Raw genomic sequence first — 23,695 nt, 5'->3', positions numbered from 1 at the left:
ACAGTGAGAGAGGCTCAGCTGTCGAGCACACGGGACAGGGCCTTCTCAGTCATTGCCCCTGGGCTTTGGAATGCTCCACCCATAAGCATCCACTCCTCAGTCTCCATCACAGTTTTTCCAAAAGCAAAGAGTTGACTTTTTACTCAGGCGTTTTCAGGTAAAGGGTGCTGTTTCCTTTTTCGGCTGATACTGCTTTTGTGTGCTGTTGTTTTATTAGGTATTTATTTTCTAATTTCTTAACGGAATTGTAGTTTTAATATTTGTATTTAACATCCCCCCTTTTTCCCCTTCCCTCCTTTTCCGCCCTCCCCTCCCCCACTTTTTAATACCTTTCATGCATTTTTATGACTTTTACTATTTCTCAGGCGTTTATGCCCTCATGCTTTTGGTGTATTATCTACCATTTTTAGTATTTTCAGTGCTTTTAGTATTAATATATGTACCATTTTATATGTAATCACCTTTTATCTACTCTCACTTTTAACATGCAATCACCCTGATACTTTATGCTGGTCTATAACTGTAATAAAGATGGATTGATTGCATTTAACATTTGTACTGTTTTTCATTCTAAATAGATTTTTAATAGATTTTAATATGTTGCGAATCACCTTGGGATTATTTTTAATGAACGGCGGAATGTAAATGGAACAATAAATAAAAATCAATCAACAGCTCAAAAGGATAGGTTCACATTCAAACAAAGTTCTGGAAAGCAAGTCACGCAAAAAGGTACAGAATGAGGCGAAAGGGTGCCTATAGCATCGTCTCGCGACCAGCCGTCTCTCGCAGACTCCTTTTCCAGCCTCCTGGGAGACCCCAGCTCCAAGCTGTGTATCTCGCTTGCTAAGCAATGCCTGTAATCACAGCGTCCGCAAGGACCAATTTCTTTTTCCATCCACCTGTGGCTTCCTCTGCAACACAAAATGAGGAATGGGAAGTTGTTCGTGTGTTGCCCTCAGCTCGTTTCTGAAGGAATCATGCAGGGAACTGAACTGATTCCAAGCTCAGAAACCAGTTCAGAGAGGTTTTTCCAGTGAACCAGAACCGACAGCAGACCAGAATTATCTTCGTTGCCTTGAATTTGAACCAAATGACAAAAAACCGGGAACCGGTTCAAAATAAGTGTTTCAGTAATCAGACCTTTGGCTTTTTGTTTTATGATTGCTTTATTTTCCTGGTGGTTTTTAAAAATCCTGTTGTATGTATTTTGTTTGCAAATGCTGACTGTGCCATCCAACTATGATGGACTCCTCACACACGATCACAGTTCCCAGTCCTCCGATTTTTACCACCTACACAGTTCCAGAATCTTAGCTGACAGTTTACAATCAGGAGAACCCAACCCATTTTTAGCCTACTATCCTTAAGTAAGTGTGCGTGTGTGTGTGTGTGTGTGCGCGCGCACGTCCCTATCAACTTTGCAAAGCCTGGACCAATGTGGACCAAATTTGCTACAGTTGTAGGAACACACAGGCACCCCTCACGGGCATAGTTTGTGATCCACCCCAATTCAAAATGGCGGACATGTGAAGGTTTGACATGGAAGTGGGCTAACTTGTGGAGATGCTAATTATCAATTAAGATTATAGTGACAGGAGAGTAGGCAGAATAGTTCTTACCAGAACTTCTTGTTCCTATTATTTTATATGCAAATATGTGATTTCATCCCCATTAGGTTTGATGGTTTGAAATGTTTTTAAGCTTCTTATACTCCTATTACTTACTATTTAATAGTTCTCAGTAGACAGCTTTGGAGTTCTTTGTAGGTCATCCCAGTGATAGTAAGATCAGGGAGAGCAGAGGGGCCACCAGCCCCAGAATGTAGGTCATGCATGATCACAGCAATGCAGTCGGTGCGTTCTCAGGAGCTGTAAAGTGAAAGAGCACAACAGAGAGAGAGAGAGATGCATCAAGAATGATTCTGCAGCTTCTATAGAATCTCAGCAATGGCTCCAGGCCAGCAAGCAGAGTGTTTGATCTTCCAGCATGGACAAGCATCATGCCCTTTGCATTTTGAAAAAGGAAAAAATTCTCAGCAAATTGCATTTAATGTTTGCTGAACAAAGCGCTAAAGATCTTCCTTCCGCCAGAAGAAGAAAGCGGGGAGAAAGACCCCAGCTGTGCATCTTTTCAGCATTAGTACAGCTGGTTAAAATGTCTTAAACGGAGAGCACTGTTAAGCAATCGCTCTTTTCATTAAAATGGTTGCTGATACCCTTGGGGTGAGAAGTAGGCCACTGTATCGTAAATCTGTTCCTTCTCTCATGTTTAAGTAGTTTTTGTGCTACATCCTAGTAGCCATTTCCGTCACTCTGGAATGCAAACTTTAAAAAGATAAAGAAGGAAAGAGGAAGAAATGAGAGCAAATGGCCCATGAAATGCCAGTTCAGAGGATCAAAGTAAAAAGATATTCACCGAACCAAAAAAATGTCAGTCACTTAAATTATCAGGAGTTCTCAAACCAGATGCACTTGGACTACAGCTTCCATCATCCACAATGACTGAAGCCACTGTGGATGATGAGAGTCGTGGTCCAATAGCATCTGGGGAACCCCTGCCTTAAGTCAAACTGTAGCAGAGAGTGCTACATAATCAGATCATCTGTTCTCCTCTCTCTCTTTCTCAAAAGCTGGCAGTCCAACTCTACACTGTTTATTTTTTAAAAATCAGTTTCAGTCCAGGATGTGGGACAGTATACAAACTAAACATGCATAGGCTCGACTCACAAAAACATAATAATGTGTGGACATCAGGAGTCAGGGCATTAGGCGTGATTCCACGGCATTCATCCTTCCAGAATAGGTGAAAAGGGCTATCATCTCTTGGGACTTTTACACACAGAAGGCTTTACTGTGAGTTTCCTGGGAGGCTTTATTGCAAACTCAAAGTTGTCCCCAAAACCCGACACAAATAGTGGATTTATTTTACCCCAGATATAAACCAGGCTACACTTTAACGTGCAGTGAAAAACCCGGATTGTGTGTGAACTGCTTTCCGATAACTCACAGGGACTTCGAGGTAAATCTGACCGATATGTGAACACACCCCCTCCATTCCAGAGGAGATGCAAGTTATGGCAGAAATCCGTAATTTGAGTTCATTACTGTTTTTCAGGAGAGCCCTTAAAACCTATCTGTTTGGCCTGGCCTTCCCAGGTTTTTAAACTGCTGTAAATTGTTTTAAATGTTGGCCCTGGTTTTCCAGAGTTTTTAGCTGTTTGAATGTTTAATTGGTTTTATTCTGTTTTTATAGTTTTGATTGTAATTGTTAATTGGTTTTAATTGGTTTTATTCTGTTGTAAACCACCCTGAGCCATTTTGGAAGGGTGGTATATAAATCAAATGAATGAATGAATGAATGAATGGCTTTATAAGCCCCATGTGAAAAACCTCCTGCTGGTGCTAGTTCCTCCCTATATCTAGATTATGTATTTCTCTATGTAAATCGCTTTGGGAACTTAAAAGTAAAGTAAAGTTGTGCCATTGAGTCATCAACTCCTGGCGACCACAGAGCCCTGTGGTTGTCTTTGGTAGAATACAATTTTTATATGGTTTACAATGTTGATTTGTTGAACTGCTTTTAATTTTTATGTTGTATTTTAATCTCCTGTAAACAGTCTAGACACGTGTGTTTGTGGGTGGTACACACACATGTGTCAGATAATCATATAACAAACAGTCTGAGAGGAGTTTTGAAGTTCTGAAGAGGAAAGGAAAACTTGTTTTATCATTATCATTATTATTTTTAAAGAAGGAAAATGAGAATCCCTTGTATAAAGACCCTATCTAAGCATCAGCAACAACAAATACTTATATACTGCTTTCCAACCAAAGTTTCCAAAGCGTTTTACATAGAAAAATAATACATAAATAAGATGGCTCCCTGTCCCCAAACGGTTCACAATCTAAAGAACAAACAAACCATAAGATATGTACACAGTACCTCCAGGAACTGTCACCGGAGGTCCTGTGCTGGGGGTGGAGAGGGCAAATTGCTCTCCCCCTGCTAAATAAAGAATACGAATACTACAAATATTTATATACCGCTTTTCAGTCAAAGTTCCCAAAGTGGTTCACATACGGAAATTAACTGATTAATTAAATGGCTCCCTGCCCCCAAAGGGCTCTCAGTCTTAAAAAGATCCATAAGAAATACACCAGCAACAGCCACTGGAGGGGTGCTGTGCTGGGGATGGATAGGGCCAGTTGCTCTCCCCGCTGCTCAGTAAAGAGAATCACCACTTTAAAAAGGTGCCTCTTTGCTCAGTCATCAGAGAAGTGATGTGGCACTTTTATATTACAATATAAGTTGGTTCAGGAGTTATAACAGTAATAAAGGTAAAGGTAAAGTGTGCCATCGAGTCGGTGTCAACTTGTGGTTTTCTTTGGTAGAATACAGGAGGGGTTGACCATGGCCGCCTCCTGCGCAGTATGAGATGATGCCTTTCAGCATCTTCCTATACCGCTGCTGCCTGATATAGTAGCAGCGGGAATTCGAACCGGCAACCTTCTGCTTGTTAGTCAAGCATTTCCCCGCTGCGCCATTCGGTGGCTTATAACAGTAATACCAAACCCAAGCCAAACAGTTCTTCCAAAGAGATAAGGCTATATGAACTGTGAGGCCACACTTCCCTGCAAGATGTCCTCCCCTTGCTAATACCGGTGTGTGACTGGCGAGGAAGAATCTTTGCTGCGTTTTCACAGCACTACCTTGAGCCAAATGCTCGGACTCGGACTCAGCTGTTTCCCCGCTGGCATCCTTGATGTCCCTGCCTGGCTCTTCTCAAGCAACACTCAAGGGTTTCGTGCCCAAAAGCAACATTTAATACAGGTTCAGAACAACAAGCAAGCATTCCCTCCCCATTACAAATCAAAAGGTCCCACACACATTTTAATGTCAGGGTGCATGTGTGGGGGAGAGAGAGAGAGAGAGAGGAACACACGAGGTTTTGCACGGAAGGGTCCATTTTAGAATGTTAGGGGTTATTCTCAGCGCCCGGCCAGAATAGGAGAGCCGTGCACTCTCCTGATTGGCTGTTGTAAGGGCCCAAACAGCAAGGTGGGAGAGGGGAGAGTGATGATGTGGGAGCAGGGTAGGATGGGCGTGGCCAACCCACATTGGAGGTTACAAGGGAAGAGAGCTGGTCTTGTGCCCCCCTGGGGTCAGTGTCGACTCCTGGCGACCACAGAGCCCTGTGGTTCTCATTGGTAGAATACAGGAGGAGTTGACCATGGCCATCTCCTGGGCAGTCTGAGATGATGCCTTTCAGCATCTTCCTTTATCACTGCTGCCCGATATAGGTGTCGCCCATAGTCTGGGAAATATACCAGTGGGGATTTGAACCTGCAACCTCTGGCTTGCAAGTCAAGTCATTTCCCCTCCGCGCCATTAGCTGGCTGGATCCCATAATCCAGCACCATCAGGTCGCAGGGATCCCATAATCCCCGACTATTAGCCACTGGGGATTTGAACCAGCAACTCCTTGCTCCCTAGGCAAGTTACTTCCCCGCTGTGCCATTAGGTGGCAAGTGGTCTTGTGGCAGTAAACCCGACTTGCCCCCTTTGCTAAGCAGGATCCACCTGAGTTTGCATTTGAATGGGAGACTACCTGTGTGAGCACTGAAAGATATCCCCTTAGGAGATGGTGCTGCTCAGGGAAGAACAGCTGCATGCTTGCATGCAGAAGGATCCATGTTCTCTCCCTGGCGGCATCTCCAGGTAGGGCTGAGAGAGACTCCTGCCCGAAACCTCGGAGAAGCCGCTGCCAGTCCGTGTAGACAATACTGAGCAAGATGGGCCAAGGGTCTGACTCGGTATGAGGCAGTTTTCCGTCCCCAGCATTTTATCGAGGGTGTGCAAAAAGCCTTTCTACCCAGCTCCCGGCTCCCACACGATCATCCCTCTCCCCTCCTCCTACCTGGATTGTTTGCAGAAGCACTCACAGCTCTCCTACTCTGACCCTGTGTGACCCTATCTAGGGTTGTGAGAACAGCCCTTCTTTTGCTTATATCCTAATATTTGTTAGCTCTTTGACACAAAGGAGAGATACCCAACTCAAAGCAGTTGAACAGAAAAAGCAATGATGGTTCTCAGTCCCAAGGGGGCTCATGATCTAAAAACAAACTCAAGGTAGACCCCAGGATCTGTGCTGGGACTGGCTACGGACTATTGCTCTCCCCTTGCTAAACAGGAGACACCACTTGGAAAAATGCCTCTTTGGCCAGTTAGGGGGAATTCCTCCCACCCATCCCGGGGCTCATTCCACTGTTTATTCCGAGGCTGGCCTTCAGAGGTGCACCTAGGTAATTTTGGAGCCTGGACCGAAAGGCCTTTGGAAGCCCCTGCACTGCAAGTTAAGCATCATTTTTTTAACACATAGGTAGGTTCTTGAGGGCACAAACCACACCAACTGGGACAGACTAAAGAGGATTTGGGGGGCCCCAGGGGTGTGTGGAGGCCCTGGACTTCAGCCCCAAAGTCCAGGGGTAAGAGCACCTCTGCTGGCCTTTGAACTAGACTTGGGATAACAGATTTGGCTAGATCACAATCCCTAATCCATCCTCAAGAAGGTCTTTCACTGCATTATTAAGAAGGTGGTGGGGTTTTGATTTCTCAACATGGCTTTGATTTAAGCCACAGTCCATTGTTCCAGTATATCAAAGGTGCATTAATGAGCCCCCAGTTCACATGCTGACCCCTCTCTCAATTTCAAAATATGCCTTGGCCTTTTGCACGAAGGATGGTGGATGATAGACAGGAGCGAGAACAAGCCGGAGGAACCGCCTTCTCTAAGTAATGTGGGTTTTTTTAAAAATGAAAATCATTATGAAACTCCAATATTCTGCCCTACTTCTAAGCTCTGAATAAGATCAGATGAAACTCAGTTGAAACTTTTATCCTCAAAGCTCTCTTAATAAACCATTTTCAGCTTCTCGTCTTTGTGAAATTTTCAAGCTTGGAGTGGGAGGTGAACTTCCTCCGTGTCTGGGCCTTGTGTCTCTCTGATCTGTTAAGACATGGGTCCTTTTCTGCCTTCAACACACAAACAAACTAACAAACACACACACACACCCCTATTTAGATATTTCTCAGAGTTCAATTTAGAAGAAATAAAGTTGGCCAGAAGGGTGGCACCCTGGAGTCTGAAAGCACAAAATTGGTGCCTCAATTCCTCCATATGCCCTCTGAACCTCTCCACAACTTCTAAAATGGAAGATAAGCTTTTACTGGGTAGTGGTTCCCAAGAGCTTTTCCCCTTGAGGAAATCCCTTTTATGCCAACTGGTTGGCTAAGAAACCCCTGCTTATGAGCTAGCCTTGTAGTAGGAAGCATGACTTGTCCCATTTGCTAAGCAGGGTCCACCCTGATTGCATATGAATGGGAGACACTACATGCATGAGCACTGTAAGGTATTCCCCTTAGGGGATGGGGCTGCTCTGGAAAGATCACCTGCATGCTTGTATGCAGAAGATTCCAAGTTTCCTCCCTGGAAGCATCTCCAAGATAGGGCTGAGTGAGACTCCTGCCTGCAACCCTGGAGAAGCTGCTGCCAGTCTGTGTTGACAATACTGACCTAGATGGACCAATGGTCTGACTCAGTATGAGGCAGCTTCCTAATGTTCCTATGTAAGTGCATCTGATGGGTAAACACACTCATTTGCCGAAAGATAATTTCTCGTGTCAACAGTATTCTTCAGTGCATCCTCTCTCAAAACACCACAGATCTTTTGCGAGGACTTAATTTCTGTTTGATTTGTGTGATCGTTGATTCTGTAAAGAGCCATCTTAATGTATGGCATTGTTCAGTTTTGGTTTTGATATGTGTATTGCACTTTCTGGTGTTCTTTGGATTTATTATTTATTTGAAAAATTACAATAAAACACCATTAAAAAAACCCCTCCACACACAATTGAACATGCATCGATTCCATGCCGACATTCAAGTAAATACATTCCATATTACAGAATAAATATCTAACTGGGCTACCAGATACAGTATAACCCTGCCAGTTCCCAACCACCCAACCCCCCTGGAGGTTTGGCAAACAGTTTGACAGCAATTTGGCCAGAAGATCAAGGGCACCATCATGAAGGGAGACAAGATCAATTAAAATCGCCCCACATCAGAACACGCCAGTTGACTTAATCAAGATATTTGTTACTCAACCCAACACAAAGACCACAGAACTGCAGTCAGGGAAATAGAGCAAAACATTGGCCCTTTGCTCACCCTAGCCGACATAAAAGGTGGGTAATAAGTAAGTAGGGCTGGGAAAGACCCCTGAGAGAGCCGCTGCCAATCAGTATAGACAACACTGAGATAATTGGACCAATGATCTGACTCAGCAGACAGCAGCTCCCTATGTAAAGCAACATATTGAGGGCCTTTAGCCTTGTGGGGCTGTGGAACTGCTTGCTCCTTTGCCCCTTCCTCCTTGCATCCCTGCTGCCTACTGAAGCAGAGACAACAAGGAATATCTGTCCAGTTTCCAACCCATTCGAGGCCCAACAGGGGACACAGAACACCTTCACCTCCGCCTGGCAAACTGCGCTCTCAAGGCAAGATCAAAACAGAGCAGCAGAACGTGTTCCTTGCTGGAGGCAAGCGCTTGGATGAGTGGGTGGCGCTGCAGAACTTTGCCAAAGAAACTCGAGGCTAGAGCTTTGGGGGCTGGGGAAGTGGGGAGGGAGAGAGGAGGTACACGTGCCGGGCCGATGGCTGAACGGGAGAATCCGAAGGCAGTGAAGACAAGAAGGGAAATGGCAAGAAGACCACAGAAGCTGCTGCCAGTCTGGGTAGACAATACTGAGCTATATATGGCAGCTTCCTATGTCCCTAGGCTGCCAGGAATTGAACCTGGGACCATCTGCATGCAAACCATATGCCCTGTCACTCAGTTGTGGCCCATCCCCATTCAGTGCTGTAACCTGAGTTCTACCCACCCAGGGGGAAGTGACCAGAATTGTACAAAATGCAATTAATGGATCGCAGTGCCAGGCATCTGGGCACTCCAAAGCAGAGTTGTCCTGTCCCCCAGAATTTTGGGTTTCACCCAGATTCAAAGCATCTCACCTGGATTTCTTAGCCCACCCAGATTTGCCCAGATTTCATCCATCCATCCATCCATCCCTTGCAGAAATGGAATGATGGAGCAAAACGTGGCGTCACACTTCTGCTCAAAAATCATTTCCAAGCCCATTTACATAATATGCAAATCAGGCCCCCAGCTCTGAAAAGCCAAAACATGGCAACCCTCCTCCAAAGTAGCCACACCAAGCCAGGAGCAAGGACAGCAGGCAGAGAAAGCTTTGGCCCCACTGAGAAGAGACAAAGGCCGAATGGATACTGGATACAACTGGATACTGGAGTCTAGGAAAGTGTGAGGTGTATGCAAGAGCAATAAACACCAGGGCAACCGACAGGCCTTTCCTGGCCCCTTGACTTTTCCTGGCTGAGCCACAGCTCTGAGAAGGGGTTGCTGTTCTCCAGCATGAACAGAGCTGAAATCAAACAGAAGCACCTCCAACGGCAGGCTGCCCAGCTGTGGTCATCCTGGCAAAACAGCCAAGTTTCCTGTAAAAGCCTTGTTAGTTCTAGGTCTCCGGGAGCTTGTAAATCTCAGGCAGGAGCAGAAGCCAGCTTCTACCAAGCGCACGGAAACGTGGCTACAACCATGAGAAGGTGAGGGGCAGGAAGAGAAGGCAGGTGAGGTGAAGGAGGTCTCTAACCGTGACGGTTCGTGCAAGGTGGTGGCGATAGGGGAACCCAGAGAGCTGCCAGCTGTTTGCTTTGGAAAACACTTTCTGGTTTTCCCGACAGATTTCTTGAGAAAACTCAGCCAAACCAGCCCCAGAGCTCTGTGTTAATGCCACACCTGTGAGGTCATGCTCCCCCCACCCCACCCCCCAGGATTTTGAGATCTGAGGATCTTTCAGAATAATAATAATAATAATTATTATTATTATTTAGATCTTCCTCCAAAGAGCCCAGAGCGGTGTACTACATACTTAAGTTTCTCCTCACAACACCCTTCCCTATGAAGTAGGTTAGGCTGAGAGAGAAGTGACTGGCCCAGAGTCACCCAGCCAGTATCATGGCTGAATGGGGATTTGAACTCAGGTCTCCCCGGTCCTAGTCCAGCACTCTAACCACTACACCACGTTGACTACCATAATACCAAGCTTTCAGGCAGAAGTCTTTCCTAGCCCTGCATGGAGATGCCCAGAAGTGAACCTGGGACCTTCTACATGGCAAGCATGCAGATACTTAAGAGCCGGAGTGGTGCAGTGGTTAGAGTGCTGGACTAGGACCGGGGAGACCCGAGTTCAAATCCCCATTCAGCCATGAGACTTGCTGGGTGACTCTGGGCCAGTCACTTCTCTCTCAGCCTGACCTACTTCACAGGGTTGTTGTGAGGAGAAACTTAAGTCTATAGCACACCACTCTGGGCTCCTTGGAGGAAGAGCAGAATATAAAATGTAGATAATAATAATACTCTTCCACTGAGTTATAGCCCAATCCCTAAGGGGAAATACCTTACATCACTCACATGTAGTCTCCCATTCAAGTGCAAACCAGGGCAGACTCTGCTTAGCATGGGGGGCAATTCATGCTTGCTACCACAAGACCAGCGCTTCTCCTCTTTGCTAATGGTGCATACATGTTTCAAAGGCCAGGTTTTCCTGCAGGAAACATGGAACCAGGAGCATAGCCACACCTCTCACGAGGATAGTAGTAGTAGTAGTAGAGATTGTTTTAAAACCGCCTTGAGATTGTCTTAATGTAAGGCGGTATAGAAATAGAATAAAACAAATAGTACTAGTAGTACCCTGGCTAGTATTCCCATTGCTCAAGGCAGAGGGAAACACGGAAAAACGTATCCTCAAAAAACAAACCCCCCAACCCAGTGTCCTTTGGTCTCAGTGCATTAGGGCTATTTAAAGTAAGTCCTTGCAAACCAGGAGAACTTCAAAAAGCTGCTTTTACGGAGGAGGGAAGGCTGCGGAGGAACACAACCAGACAGATTTTTTTTTTTTTTTGGCATTGGCGTGACATCCCTCTATCAAAAGAATTTTCTGGGTGTGTGAATGCATTTTTCAGCCCCTGCTGAGGGCTTGGCCTCTTCTCGGCACCATACTCCTCCGACTGGAAAGCTGGCGAGGCTGCTGTCATGTGGTATCCTCACCGTCTCTGCGATTCTCATTAAGTTTTCCATCCGCCCATCTACGGGAAGAGACAGACCCGGCCTGTTGCCGGGAGTCTGCCCTCCGGTGCGGAGTGCCAAGGTGTGGACAGGCTTGGTTCTTTCAGTTTGGTTACTCACCCAGCAAGAACTAGTGGAAACCAGCACAGTCAGGAGTGCTGTGACAGCTCGTGCAAAATCAAAACACCTAGAAACACCAATTCCTCTCTCCTCTGCTTTGAAGGAGCCTGGATCCAGCAGGTAACAACGTTTCAAGGCCATTGTTCAGTCATCAATAAGCTGCTTCCCCACAACACAGCGGACAATGGATAAAACATCACATTTTTTAAAAAAAATACAAGGTGGAATTCTGAAGATAAAGACGACGCACAAGGACACTTCGAAGCCACAGAAGATAAAAACATCCACAGAAGTCCACGTCACCCAGCTCAGTTTATAACCCTTAACTAAGCAGGCCAAAGGCCAGCCAGAACAGGCAAACTTGCCACATTGCAGCGTTTCTTAAAAACTGCCCAAGAATCGCAACCTTGTATCTCACTGGCAGTGATTGTTTTACAACCTGGGAGCCACCACCGTCAAGGCCCTGCTTTCCTCATGTCTTTATTGGACCCATCTTTGGGTGCCACTGGTCCATCTGGTGGCAATCTGGGAGAGGACCTTCTCTGTTGTCACCCCTAGATTGTGGAACACACTCCCCATGGATATAGGATTGTCTTTGTTGGAGGCCTTCAGGAGATCCATAAAGACCCATCTTCTCAGTCTGGCTTTTAATGATATTTAGTTTTGATGTTATCTAGTTTTAATTGTAATTTTAATCTGCTTTTAATTGTTTATTATTATGATGATTTTAAATTATTATGATGATTTTAATGCAAACCGCCCTGCGCCAATATTTTTTTATTGTTCAATTTTTATACTTCATACGGCATCCCAAGGCGGTTTACAGAAGTGAAAATACTGCATCATTGTACATATAGAAATGTTAATATAAGTAGCAGCAGCATATTTATACAGGCTTGAGAGGGTCAGGCAGGGGCACATAGTCTGGGAAAGATGGGGGAGATGTTGTTACCACCCCACAGCCATAGGCCATTTACCTCTCTGTTTAAAAATAAAAGTGGACAAAGCTTTAACATGTTTCTATTCTGCTCTTCCTCCAAGGAGCCCAGAGCAGTGTACTACAAATTTAAGTTTCTCCTCACAACAACCCTGCAAAGTAGGTTAGGTTGAGAGGGAAGTGACCGGCCCAGAGTCACCCACAAGCATCATGGCTGGATGGGGATTTGAACTCAGGTCTCCCCAGTCCTAGTCCAGCACTCTAACCACTACACCACGCTAGCTCACTTGTACTTTCAAACCATCACTAACTTCTGAGGAAGGGTTCTCCGTTTTGGCTGTTGGCTCAGCGCTTGGCTGTAAAGGCAAATATTAAGAGTGGAAAACAAACAAACAAACAAACTAGCCAGACAGCCCATCTGAGAGTTCCCTACAGCGTGGCTTGAAGCTTCAGGGGCTGCTTGAAGGGCAAACCCAGCTCTGGATCATTCGAACCCTTCCCCCAGCTTAAGCTGCTTATGGCTTCCCTTAACACCGAGTTGAACTTCCAAGGAGGTATTAAGCTATAATGAGTTTAGTGAAACGTCTTCAGAGGAACTCGGGCTGCTGAGACTTAACCCCCTTCTGTCATGAAGACGCCAACCAGGGCTACACCACAGAGGAGAGGCTTTTCCAGGGGCAGCACACCTGTGGGAACTCTTCTACAAACGTCACCAGCAACTGCAGTTAACAACTAACTGAAATCTCCCTGCTCTTCTGTTACTCTGCGGGCCCGGGATGTGAACCCACATGGATTTGGCCGGTGAAATCAAGAGGAATCGGCATCCCAAAAGAGAACTCGGGCTTTGGAGGGCTGCAAAAAAAAGCGGCGTTTTTTCTGTTTCCACTGACCTGTGCAGGGTCCTCTTGCACCTCACTGCCTGAAATCCTGCAGCCACAACCTAATGCAGCTCATGCCACCTAGAGAGAGCACAGGTGCTGTTGAGAGAGGCCAAGGAAATGTTCCTCCTTGCTGGGAGTGGCTAGGGCCTGCCACAGCTGCAACTGAGGAATGAGAAATTAGATGCACAGGTGTGGTGAGGCAGCCGGCCAGCCAGCCCTGAAGCCGACACCAGAAGCTTCCAACACAAAAGGAGTTTGCACAGATGAAGTCCATGCTAGAGGCTCACCGAGGACCTTAAGTTGGACAAGGGCTCAATCCCCAGGGTGCTCTAACAGAGCAGTCCAAATGGATCGGCATCACTGCTTAGTCGGGCTCTCACTTAAATGTCAGTGTTGGCCTTGAACCGAGGCAGGACAGCCTGGATGGTTATCCTTCTGCCCCCTTCCCTCTGCAAGAAATAGCGGGCAGGGGGGAGATGGGTGTGTGTTCCCCCCCCTGTGGCCCGTGCCTCTTCCACACCTGCCTATTTGGCCTTTGATCGGGGAAAACCCAACACCAGCTGGTGGTTGCACTACGCAACTTGGGATCCTAGAGGGCCAGCAACCCACACCAAGGAATTCTCCATGAACTTTAATGTAAACCGCCCTGAGCCTTTTGGAAGGGCGGTATAAAAGTTTTAATAAAATAATAATAATAAATAACTTGGCTCTGCCCTTTGGGGCCAAATAAGGCATCTTCCTAAATGCTTATGAAACAGCCCCTTTGGCTGGCTCACCGGACTGCTCATATATTGATCTTGTTGGCCTAGTAAACAGGCTTGCAAGCAGGAGGAGCAGAAATCCAAAAGAAAAACCACCGACTCCATCAGATGCTTCGGTTTGGGGGTTTTATTTGGGGGGAGTGCGAAAGAATTGCAGTTCAAGCCAAGCTTCACGTCTACACCTGCCCAAGCTGCACAGTAGATGCCCGTGGGGTCGAGGCCTGGCTATGCACTACCCGTGCTCAGATGGGAAACGGTGCAGTTGGGACACTCAGAGGCTGCCCTCCCAGACGTAACTATCGCCAACAGGGAGTGGACTGGGATGAGGCCTCTCCATGCTCTCCCAGTAAGGAGACAGTGCTCCCTTTGCGTGCAAAGGAGGGGAGGAGAACAGCTGCTCGCTTGCAACGGGGAAACTCAAGAGTGAGCTGCTCCTCCCACCACAAGCACTGGCCAGTGCGGGTTTAAGCAAGTGTCCAACCACCAGTGAGAGAAGGAAGAACCCCCAAATCGGGGTGCCCTCCTTTATCCACTTGGGCCACTCCTTTGTTCCTGGGAGGCCAGGGGAAGATGAGGGACAGGCCAGGGCAGCAGGGAGGGCAGTTATGGGAGGAAGAGCTTTGCCAGTCCAAAGCACTTATTTCCCACAGGAGCTCCTGTTGTGGGAGCAGCAGACAGGCAGGGACCGGACGGACAGGACCACTCTGGACTGTAGCCCGGGGGGGAAGATGGGTGGGATGAACCACATTGTCAAATGCTCTGCTACACGTTGAAGACGTCCCAGCTGGCAAAGCGTTAGGCAGGAACCTTTCCCAGCACGGGCATTGTTTGCTTTACTGACAGAAAGCATTTAACCCAGAAAGCCCTGGAAAGTGGTTCCTCACTAAGCAGTGCCTGAACGAAGAGGGTCCATTCAACTGCTCCAGAATTCTACCGCTTCTTCCAGGCTGTAGAGCTCAGCTTTGAAGAGCTGGAAGAGGCGAGAGAATCCCAGGCCCCCTTGCTTCAGCCCACGGGAGGGGGACCACCTTACACTTCTGAACACAGAGCCATGCCAAAAGCTCTCCCCTGGCACTTCAGGGCAAGGATTAGGCTAAGCCTCTGGCTTCCTACACCCAAGGAGCTTCTGAGACATGGCCCAGGCATTCAAAATGATGGGGCCCGCACCGGTCGCCAGAGAGCATCCCAACTTCTATCACCGCCTCCTGTATAATGTGCAGCGCTCTCTTTTGAGACGGGAGGGATTGCTTTCTTCGTCTTAAGAAGAGTGTCTCCAAAGGGACTCCTCTAGGGAACAAAGAGGCTGCCTTTAGCTACCAACAATACATTTGAAAAGCAGCCCACTTCCGAGGTAACCTGGATGTCCCTGGTTCCTGCCACCTGCACACATCACAAGCAGGTTCCTAACCTCCTCCTTCCTTACGGGGTTTCCAAGGTTCTGGTTTTCCGGCATGTTACTAAAAAAGAGATGTCTTGTGTCAAAACCTGCAACCAATTTGTGGTCACTCTACCACAACAATGCATCAATCAAAATAAACATTTGTAAACCATGTCAGTCAGTTTGTGCTTTGTTCTGGCCTTGTTTTTAAATCAGCGATGGCCTCGTTCTGGGCTTTCCTCCGGCTTTCATGCCAAGGGCAGCGAAAGTTTCCCAGGAACAATCTACAGAGAGCAGTAATGATATCTGCGCGGTCCTTCTGGTCACGAGTGTATGCTAAAATGCTGCCACGGCCCTTGAGAAGCAACATTAGGGGAAAGTGAGCTTCTCCTGCTCTCCCTTCTGAGGCCTCCCCTGATGTCAGGATGTCTGACTGAAGCTATTTTGGAAATCAGCCAGAATTCTGATACGACGGCTATGCAGACCCCCACCATTTCACACCTTACAAAACAAGTACTGTTCACGTCCACATTCAAGTTTTTCGTAAGGGCACAGCAAGAGCAGTTAATGGCGCTTGTCAATTCATCCAAACTCTCTTTTTTAACCCTTATTGCCTGTCCAAGAGCACAGGATGAAAAGCGATTAGAGAAGGATCAACCATGAGCAGGATCTCCGTTTTCCTGTGGCTTCCCATTAGCGCTTCCACCTTGCACACAGCGTGGAGTCCAAATTCTCCCTACCCACTCACAGGCAGACAGGGATATCTTGCAGTAGCGGTGTGCATGGAACCAGCACCTGCCAGTTCGAAGGGTGTGTGTGTGTGTGTGTGTGTGTGATATCTTTAAGGATGGAGGAGGGTGCTCTTACCATTCCCGCCGTGTTTCTCCCGCCGGCACTGTCTTTTAAAACGGTCCCTCGGACTGCAAGTGCCTGGTCCATGTGCACACCCTCCCCATCCTTAAAAAGACAGCCCTCCCCACCTTCAAACCAGCCAAACCACGGGACACCCGAACTGGTTTGGAGGTCCATAAAGGGCCGCTGGACTGGTTCCGTGCACATCTCTATCTCGCAGCAAACAGAATTCAAACAGGATTACGTTTTCCAAGAAGCAGAATCATACAGCTCACTAACTGTTGAAAGATAAGCTGGGGAGGAAAAGGTTGGATCCCAAATTGAAACTGTGGAGGCTAAAACTCTCCCACCAATCCAAAAACTGTTATCTTAAACGGCTGCGCTGAAGTGCGCGGCAGCGAAATACTGGGGGTGTGTGTGTGACCAAACAAAAGTTTTCGTCTTACAAATGGTTAAAACACCAGTTTAAATCATCCAAAGGAGGGAAAGGACTTTGAATGAAGGTGTGTCTGGATGCACCCAGAATCCCACTGAAAAGACACAAGAGCGAAGCCCTGGAGGTCGTTTCTTTGCCCAGTGTTTTGATTCACACAGGAAGGTGTTAAGGTTTTCTAAAGCTGGAGCACAGAAATGCTTCCAAGAGAGTTCCTGCCTCGTGTCCAAATTTGATAGGGGCGCAGGATTCAAGCGGCTCTCGGTGTTCCTGGCTGAGCCTGCCTCCTGCCGCTTTGGCACACGGGCACACGCAGAGGATTCCAGCGCCATCAGGGGACACAGCCTCTTGCAGCTAGCGCTGGCGCGGCTCCCACACAGCTTTCAGTGTTTATCAACTTAATAGGTCAAAAGTCTGCAGACACTGGGTGGAGCAGCAGTAGGCCACAAAACTAACAGTTGTCCTCCTGGAATGGGGGGGGAGGGAAAAAAAGGAGAGGGGGAGAGAAAGCAGTTGTCAGCTCAAGATTAAAACACTGGCTTCCAGCCACGACAGACAGCTTTTTTGGATCGCGAAGGGAGAAAAAAACGAGGAGGGAGGATTAAGCCCTGGTAAACTAAGTACACACAATATTTGAGTTTGCAAAAATAGCAAGAGGTTTTCCTCTGTCAACATGCGAGTTCAGCTAAATACTACTGCAGGTTTCATTGCTATGAAGAAGACGTCTGGAGGACGCCTTGATTCCTCGGGGAAGCGGGGTGGGAAACAGGTTTTTTTTTTAAATGCACAGCTTTAAAAAAAAAAATGCACACTTTTTTTTAAAAACATGCCCAGCCTTGGCTCCACCCAGTTCTTGGGGAGGAGGACATCACTGCTACAGATTAGTCCCCATGATATCCCACACCCCATCGCTTCCACCTCCTTACATATGAGAGTCCTGTCCTCTCAGGGCACTCTTTCCCACAGAATCTCCTGCTGTCACACTGCGAACTGAACGAAGAGGCACCCATTTGCTTTCTTTTGCCCGGTGGGGGGGGGGAGCAACCAACCCATCTCTCCCTAGTGGCTACTAGGGATGTGCGCGAACCTGTCTGGAGACCCTTTTACAGGCCTACGAACAGGTCTGAAAGGCTGGCGGTTCGAACGGTTCGAAGGTGGGGGGGATACCTTTAAGGACTAGGGAGGGTGCTCTTACCCCGCCCCTGTGTGTTTCCCCCGTCGGCACTGCAGTTTAAAAGGGTCCTGCAGGGCGGCAGCGTATCTCCCTGCCACCCCGTTGCCTCCTTGGACCGGAAGTAACTAGCGTGTACACACCCGATGTGTGCACACACGCTGGGTACTTCCAGTCACTTCTGCTCCAAGGAGGTAACAGGGAGGTACACTGCCGCCCCACGGGACCCTTTTAAACTGCAGCGCCGGCAGGGGAAACACAGCAGCGGTGGGGTGTAAGAGCACCCTCTCCCGTCCTTAAAGGTACCCCCCCCGCCAGTTCTGTGCACATCCCTAGTGGCTACTGCTGGTGTCCATTTTTCTTTTTAGACTATGAGCCCTTTGGAGACAGGGGACCCTCTGAGTCATTGTCTGTCTTTCTACGGAAACCCACTTTGGGAACTTTTGCCGAGAAGCCAATACAAGCGATTGTGGTTTGTAACCTTTTAGTCATGGTCTCATGAAAAGCCTACTCTTTTTAATGGGGAATGTTCATCCACAAACGTTTTGTATGTCCATGTGGTGGTTTACGCTATTTGTGTGTCCCCGATAGATGGTGCTGATGTATATTGTCGTTGTGCTGCCTATTTGCATTAGATAGCAGACTTTACAATTATGGGATGGTGGATCTGGGTTCTGATCTTGGCCCGAATCACCACGCTGCTGCCAGCCATTTCTGAAGAAGGCTTCAGGCATGCCTGAGCAGGACGGACCATCAGCTGTTGCAACCAAGGAGGCTTTCTAAGAAACGAAGAGTGCTCTTCTCAAACCGCGTTTTCAGAGCCGTCTGGCTGCTGTCCAGATTCAAGATCCTCATGTGGTTTTCAGTTGACAAAGCCCTCTTGCTTACTGAGATGGGGTGGGGAGTCAGAGCACTACTGTGGCAAATAACTACAGAAATAGCAGCTGCAAAGAAACCACAAGATCACAATGTCCACTTGAATTAGCAGACCTTTCTACTGCTCTTGGTGTCACTGATGGAAGAAGCAGCCAGCCAATCAGGAGGCTGGAAGGAGCACACCATGGGCACCAACTGAGAGGGGAGTTCTCCTGTCACAAGCCCCACCGGAATGGAAAAGAACTGCGAGAGCAGATCTGAGCAACTTCCACTTATTCCAGTGCAGTTTGTGGCAGGAGAACTTCCCACTAGGACTGGCTCCTCTGGCCAGGCACCAAAGAGCATCTTCAGATGCGAGCGGGGAAGGTAGTTGTCTAGGCTGGGGGCAGAACACCTGCTCTGCATGCAGAAGGTCTCAGGTCCAATCTCGGGCGGCATCTCCGGGCAAGGCAGAGAGAGACACCCTGCCGGAAACCCTGGAGAGCTGCTGCTGTTGCTGCCACCAGCCAGGACTGAGAGAGATAGACCAGGGGTCTCAGTAGAAGGAAGCTACCACTCCGTAGGAGGTGAGGAGAGCTGGTCTGGTGGGAGCAAGCCTGACTTGTCCCCTTAGCTAAGCAGGGTCTGCCCTGGTTGCATATGAAAGGGAGACTTGATGTGTGAGCACTGGAAGAGATTCCCCCACTCAGGGGATGGAGCCACTCTGGGAAGAGCGTCTAGGTTCCAAGTCCCCTCCCTGGCAGCATCTCCCAAATTGGGCTGAGAGAGAGATTCCTGCCTGCAACCTTGGAGAAGCTTGTCAGTCTGTGAAGACAATACTGAGCGAGACAGACCAATGGTCTGACTCAGTATATGGCAGTCTCCTATGTTTCTGCCTCTGTATCTGGCAGCCCAGACCCGTTTGGGACGGAGGAAGTACTTAGTTGAGCACCTACAAACTCAGCATCACTCCCAGGGCATGGTCTGAGGGGATGCAATACAGACACCTTGCTGAGGCCAAGCCGAAGCATGGTTTCAACGGGTCCTCCTGAGGAGGAGGAGGAGGAGGACCCGGCTTTGGGGCTTGGGCAGCACCAGGAACAACAAATGCTGTCCTTTCTGCAAATAAAGCCAGATTTGGCCAGATTAAAAAGCAGGCGGCAGAAGGCCCAGCTTCTCGGCTTTCCTCTTTTCTCGTGATACGAAAAATGTGCACACTGTCCATGCAAGGATGAAGGGCTCGCCATGGAAAGAGCCGCTGCTTTGTCGGATCCTGAGCCTGGAAGGAAGCCCCTGCTTGCCACAAAGCAGTGCTATTTGCTGCTGGGCTCTGTGGGATGCCAATGTCAGGGCTACCAACTGGAGTCTCCATCATCATCATCATCATCGCTCCTGAGGTAAGAGTGGTGGGCAGGAATCACACCTGCCGCAAAACCTTCTCCTCTTTGCCTAAGAGCACCTGCCGGCAATGAGGGCAATTTCTGGCAGAAAATGGGAACAGAAGCCAGATAATTACAGAATATTCCGTACCGGTTTTCCTGGCACCAGCAGCTTCTGCCAAGGTCTGAGAAGAGCAGCACGTGCTTCAAGAAAGATACGCAGCCATCTAGTTCTCATGGCAATAAGGAAAACAAAACTTGAAGACGTATGGACAGTGTCTTTTAGCAGCCTGGGGAATCTGGCCATTGCTTCTAGCAGACAAGGTGTCTGGAATCTGCAGTTTCCCCTCCCTTTCACTGAACCAGTTTTGATTCCCTTCCTATACTCCCAAACAGGGAAGCATGAAGGAATGCCTTCCAAAGAGCAGCATACGAAGTTGTCTTCTATCAAGTCAGACCGTTGGCCAACCTAGCTCAGTACTGTCTACTCTGACTGGCAGCAGCGCTCCAAGGCTTCAGGCACGAGTGCCTCCCAGCCCCACCTGGGGATGCTGCCAGGGAGCGAAGCTGGGGCCTTCTGCTTGCAAAGCAGATGCTCTTCCACGGAGCTATGGCCCCATCCCAGAAATGCGTATGAGAACACAGGAAGCGGCCATCTACTGAGTCAGACCACTGGTTCATCTAGATCAGTACTGTCTACACTGACTGGCAGCGGCTCTCCAAGGCTTCAGATTCAGGGGTCTGGCCCAGTATTGTCTAAACCTGCCAGGGATGGGACCTGGGACCTTCCAATGGCCCCATTCCCTAAATGTCTCTATTATTTCACAGCCAGTGATCCTCAAAAGCTGAAAGACACGCTGTGGTATAAACCACTGCAGAAATGACATCATTGGGGGTGGGGGGAGGTACATAGGAAACTGCCATATACTGAGTCAGACCATTGGTCTATCTAGCTCAGTGTTGTCTTCACAGACTGGCAGCAGATTCTCCAAGGTTGCAGGCAGGAATCTCTCTCAGCCCTATCCTGGAGAAGCCAGGTAGGGAACTTGAAAACTTCTGCTCTTCCGAGAGCGGCTTCATCCCCTGAGGGGAATATCCTGCAGTGCTCACACATCAAGTCTCCCATTCAGATGCAACCAGGGCAGACCCTGCTTAGCTATGGGGACAAGTCATGCTTGCTACCACCAGACCAGCTCTCCTCTCCATGGAACCAGTCGTATAGCTCAGGATTCCTTAACCCTGGGCCCCGAGATGTTGTTGGACTACAACTCCCATCCTCTCCAGACATGGCCTTTGTGGCTGAGGACGATGGGAGTTGTAGTCCAACAACATCTGGAGGCCCAAGGTTAAGAAACCCTGGAATAGCTGACTAGCAAGCAACACAGAGCCATGAGCCAAAGGAACAAAGAGAAGGTATCACTGCTCCCTTTTTTGAGAGCAGACCTCAGATACCAACCAAATAATCACACAGCAGAAAGCACACCCCTGGCCCTCCGCAGATACTTCCCCCTCTCACTGAAGCCCTCACTGAAGCCCCAATGCAATTTTCCCTGTAATTACCCCTGATGCAACCCAGCCATCGGCGTCTCTCTCAGGGGAAAGAGCTTTGGGTAGACAATAGTAAACATGGGCTGGCTGCAACGGTGGCAATGTCCCAGAGGGCACAGCAGCAATTCCAAGAGGCTTCTGGGTAATGAGATCGGCGTCAGGAACTTCAGGTCTAGAGGTGAGAGAGAGAAAACACTCAGGGGCAGAGAAGAGAGAGGTCATGATTCCAGCAAAAACACATTCATGGCGATCGCACCCAAGAGGGATGCTAGAGGCCTGTCCGCAATCTACCCAAGCAGGACACAACCAGGAATGAAACTGAAGCCCTGCAAGGCCGTGGTGTGGGGAAGAGCACAGCTCGTTAAGGCTGGGGCTCCTCTTGGAGAGGGCCAAGGGGCTGGTGCTGCTTAAGGGGCCACCTCATAAAGTGACTCCTGGTTTGCATCTGGACTGCGTTTGGAATGGCATTCCATCCTTGTGGTGCTTCCGATCACTTGGCAAGATCATCCCGAAGGCTTGAACACATTCAATGTAGTCTTTAATCTTTTTTACTTTTTTAAGCGCAGAAGGATCGGCAGTAAGTCCTTTTGACACCAGGTTTCTGGCCTCACATCTCAAGGGCTGCTTGGAATGCCAGCAAAGATGAAGTGATAAATCTCACCCTGTGCCCTAGGTGGCTCTCAGTGGCAACAGGAGAAACCTTGAAGAACCAGAGGCCCATCAAGTTCCGTGTCCCGTTCCCCAATGGCCAACTAGGCAGCCGAGCCGCAGTGCATGAAGGCCCAGTTCTTTCCCACTCTTGCTTCCTAGCAACTGGGACTCAGCGGCACACTTCCCCTGAACCCGGAGACTTCACATCGCCATGGCACAACATAGCCTCCACTCTCTTTCCATAAATATCCAAAATCACATGCGTATGATGGTACTGGTCACAAGGTCATGTCCCACAGATTAGGGCCCAATTCCTTCCAACCGTCACATGCCCCCCCAGATGTGTATTATTTTGGGTGGTGACACAGCTGTTGCAGTTTCTGTGTTACATTCCTTCCTTCTCTTCATTCTTGTATAATATTTTTCCTTCTTTGTAGCTGTTCCTCCTGGAGCCAATTCACCCCATAATGCACCAGGAAGGACACGTCACTCTCAGCATATCACGGAGGGAGCCAGCTCCAAACGTGGGAAGCTTAAACTCACTCCCAGGGACACGTCCTTCCCAGTGCATTATGGGGCAAACCAGCTTCAAAAGCAGGATGTTTAAACTCTGCTTTTGGAGCTGACTTGGAGCGAATCAGACCAGCACACTGACCAGAGCGCCATGGAAAACTGGCTGGGAAACGCTGCCTTACAAAATGGCGTGCAGTTCTGGGTCAGTGTTCCAGTGCAGACCTTCATGAACACAACTGCTTCAACGAGGTACTGAGTAGTATAGTGATCTTACACTGTACTTTAACTAATTTTTAAATTTTTATTTGCTGATTTTTTTGTTCTGGTCCGTGATTGTAGCCATAAAGACTTGACTTGTATAGTGATCTTCACTATCTTTGAAGCAGGGGCCACACTGGCAAAGAGCCGTCAATCCGAGTGCCATTTCCCATTGGGCTCACCTCTGCACAGTCTGTGCTTTTCTCCCTGCTGGGAAGGCCCTTTAACCAAGATGGAGCCTTCTCTTAAGAGCTCTCTGGGGAAAGCGCTGGGAAGGGCTACCCGCCCCCCAGCACTCTGCATGCCCCCCCCCCAGATGGTGCAGGGGTTCAAGAGGGCTCCATTTCCCTTAAAGGCGCCCCTCAGCACTGGGCACGGCATGGCGAGAATGGTGGCCTCCACATGTTGCTGGGGGACTGTGTCAAGGATTCAGCTTCAGCCAAAGCTGCTTCGCACAGGCCCAATGAACCGTTCACCAGGGAGTCCTCAGCACTTAGGGCTGATGGAGCTGGCCCTGGGCCTAGCAGTGAAGCACACGAGAGGAGCAGCAATGCCGATTTGTAGCGGGTAGGGTTTTCTCAGCAAATGGACTGCTCCGTCCCCCTGCATTCATCCCGATGAGTCTCATCTCGTCTCCCTTCCCCTACCCAACAGGACAGGCCACGCGCTCCCGAAGACAGAGAGAGAGAGAGAGAGAGAGTCGGCAACATCCAAGCGGCTGTCAGGAGCCGAGGCCCCATGTGGCAGCGTG

At 48.5% G+C, this 23,695-nt stretch overlaps 1 protein-coding gene across 4 annotated transcripts in view; it reads right to left on the bottom strand.

Moving 5' to 3' along the window:
* Positions 1-607: 607 nt before the first annotated feature.
* The window catches only part of LRRC28 (leucine rich repeat containing 28), a 70,188-nt gene continuing 47,100 nt past the window's right edge, over positions 608-23,695 (bottom strand). For all 4 annotated transcript variants that reach the window (XM_053271827.1, XM_053271828.1, XM_053271825.1 and 1 more), the window contains exons 9-12: positions 21,535-21,694; positions 13,155-17,035; positions 1,728-1,871; positions 608-914 (exon numbers count right to left, since the gene is read on the bottom strand). In XM_053271827.1, coding sequence (XP_053127802.1) covers positions 16,963-17,035; positions 21,535-21,694 — 233 coding nt within the window. In that variant the 3' untranslated portion in view covers positions 608-914; positions 1,728-1,871; positions 13,155-16,962. The remainder of the gene's footprint in view (positions 915-1,727; positions 1,872-13,154; positions 17,036-21,534; positions 21,695-23,695) is intronic.

The sequence above is a fragment of the Hemicordylus capensis genome, chromosome 10 (genome assembly GCF_027244095.1).
Source record: "Hemicordylus capensis ecotype Gifberg chromosome 10, rHemCap1.1.pri, whole genome shotgun sequence".
Taxonomy (NCBI): Eukaryota; Metazoa; Chordata; class Lepidosauria; order Squamata; family Cordylidae; genus Hemicordylus; species Hemicordylus capensis.
This window is presented reverse-complemented; position numbering and strand designations above follow the sequence as displayed.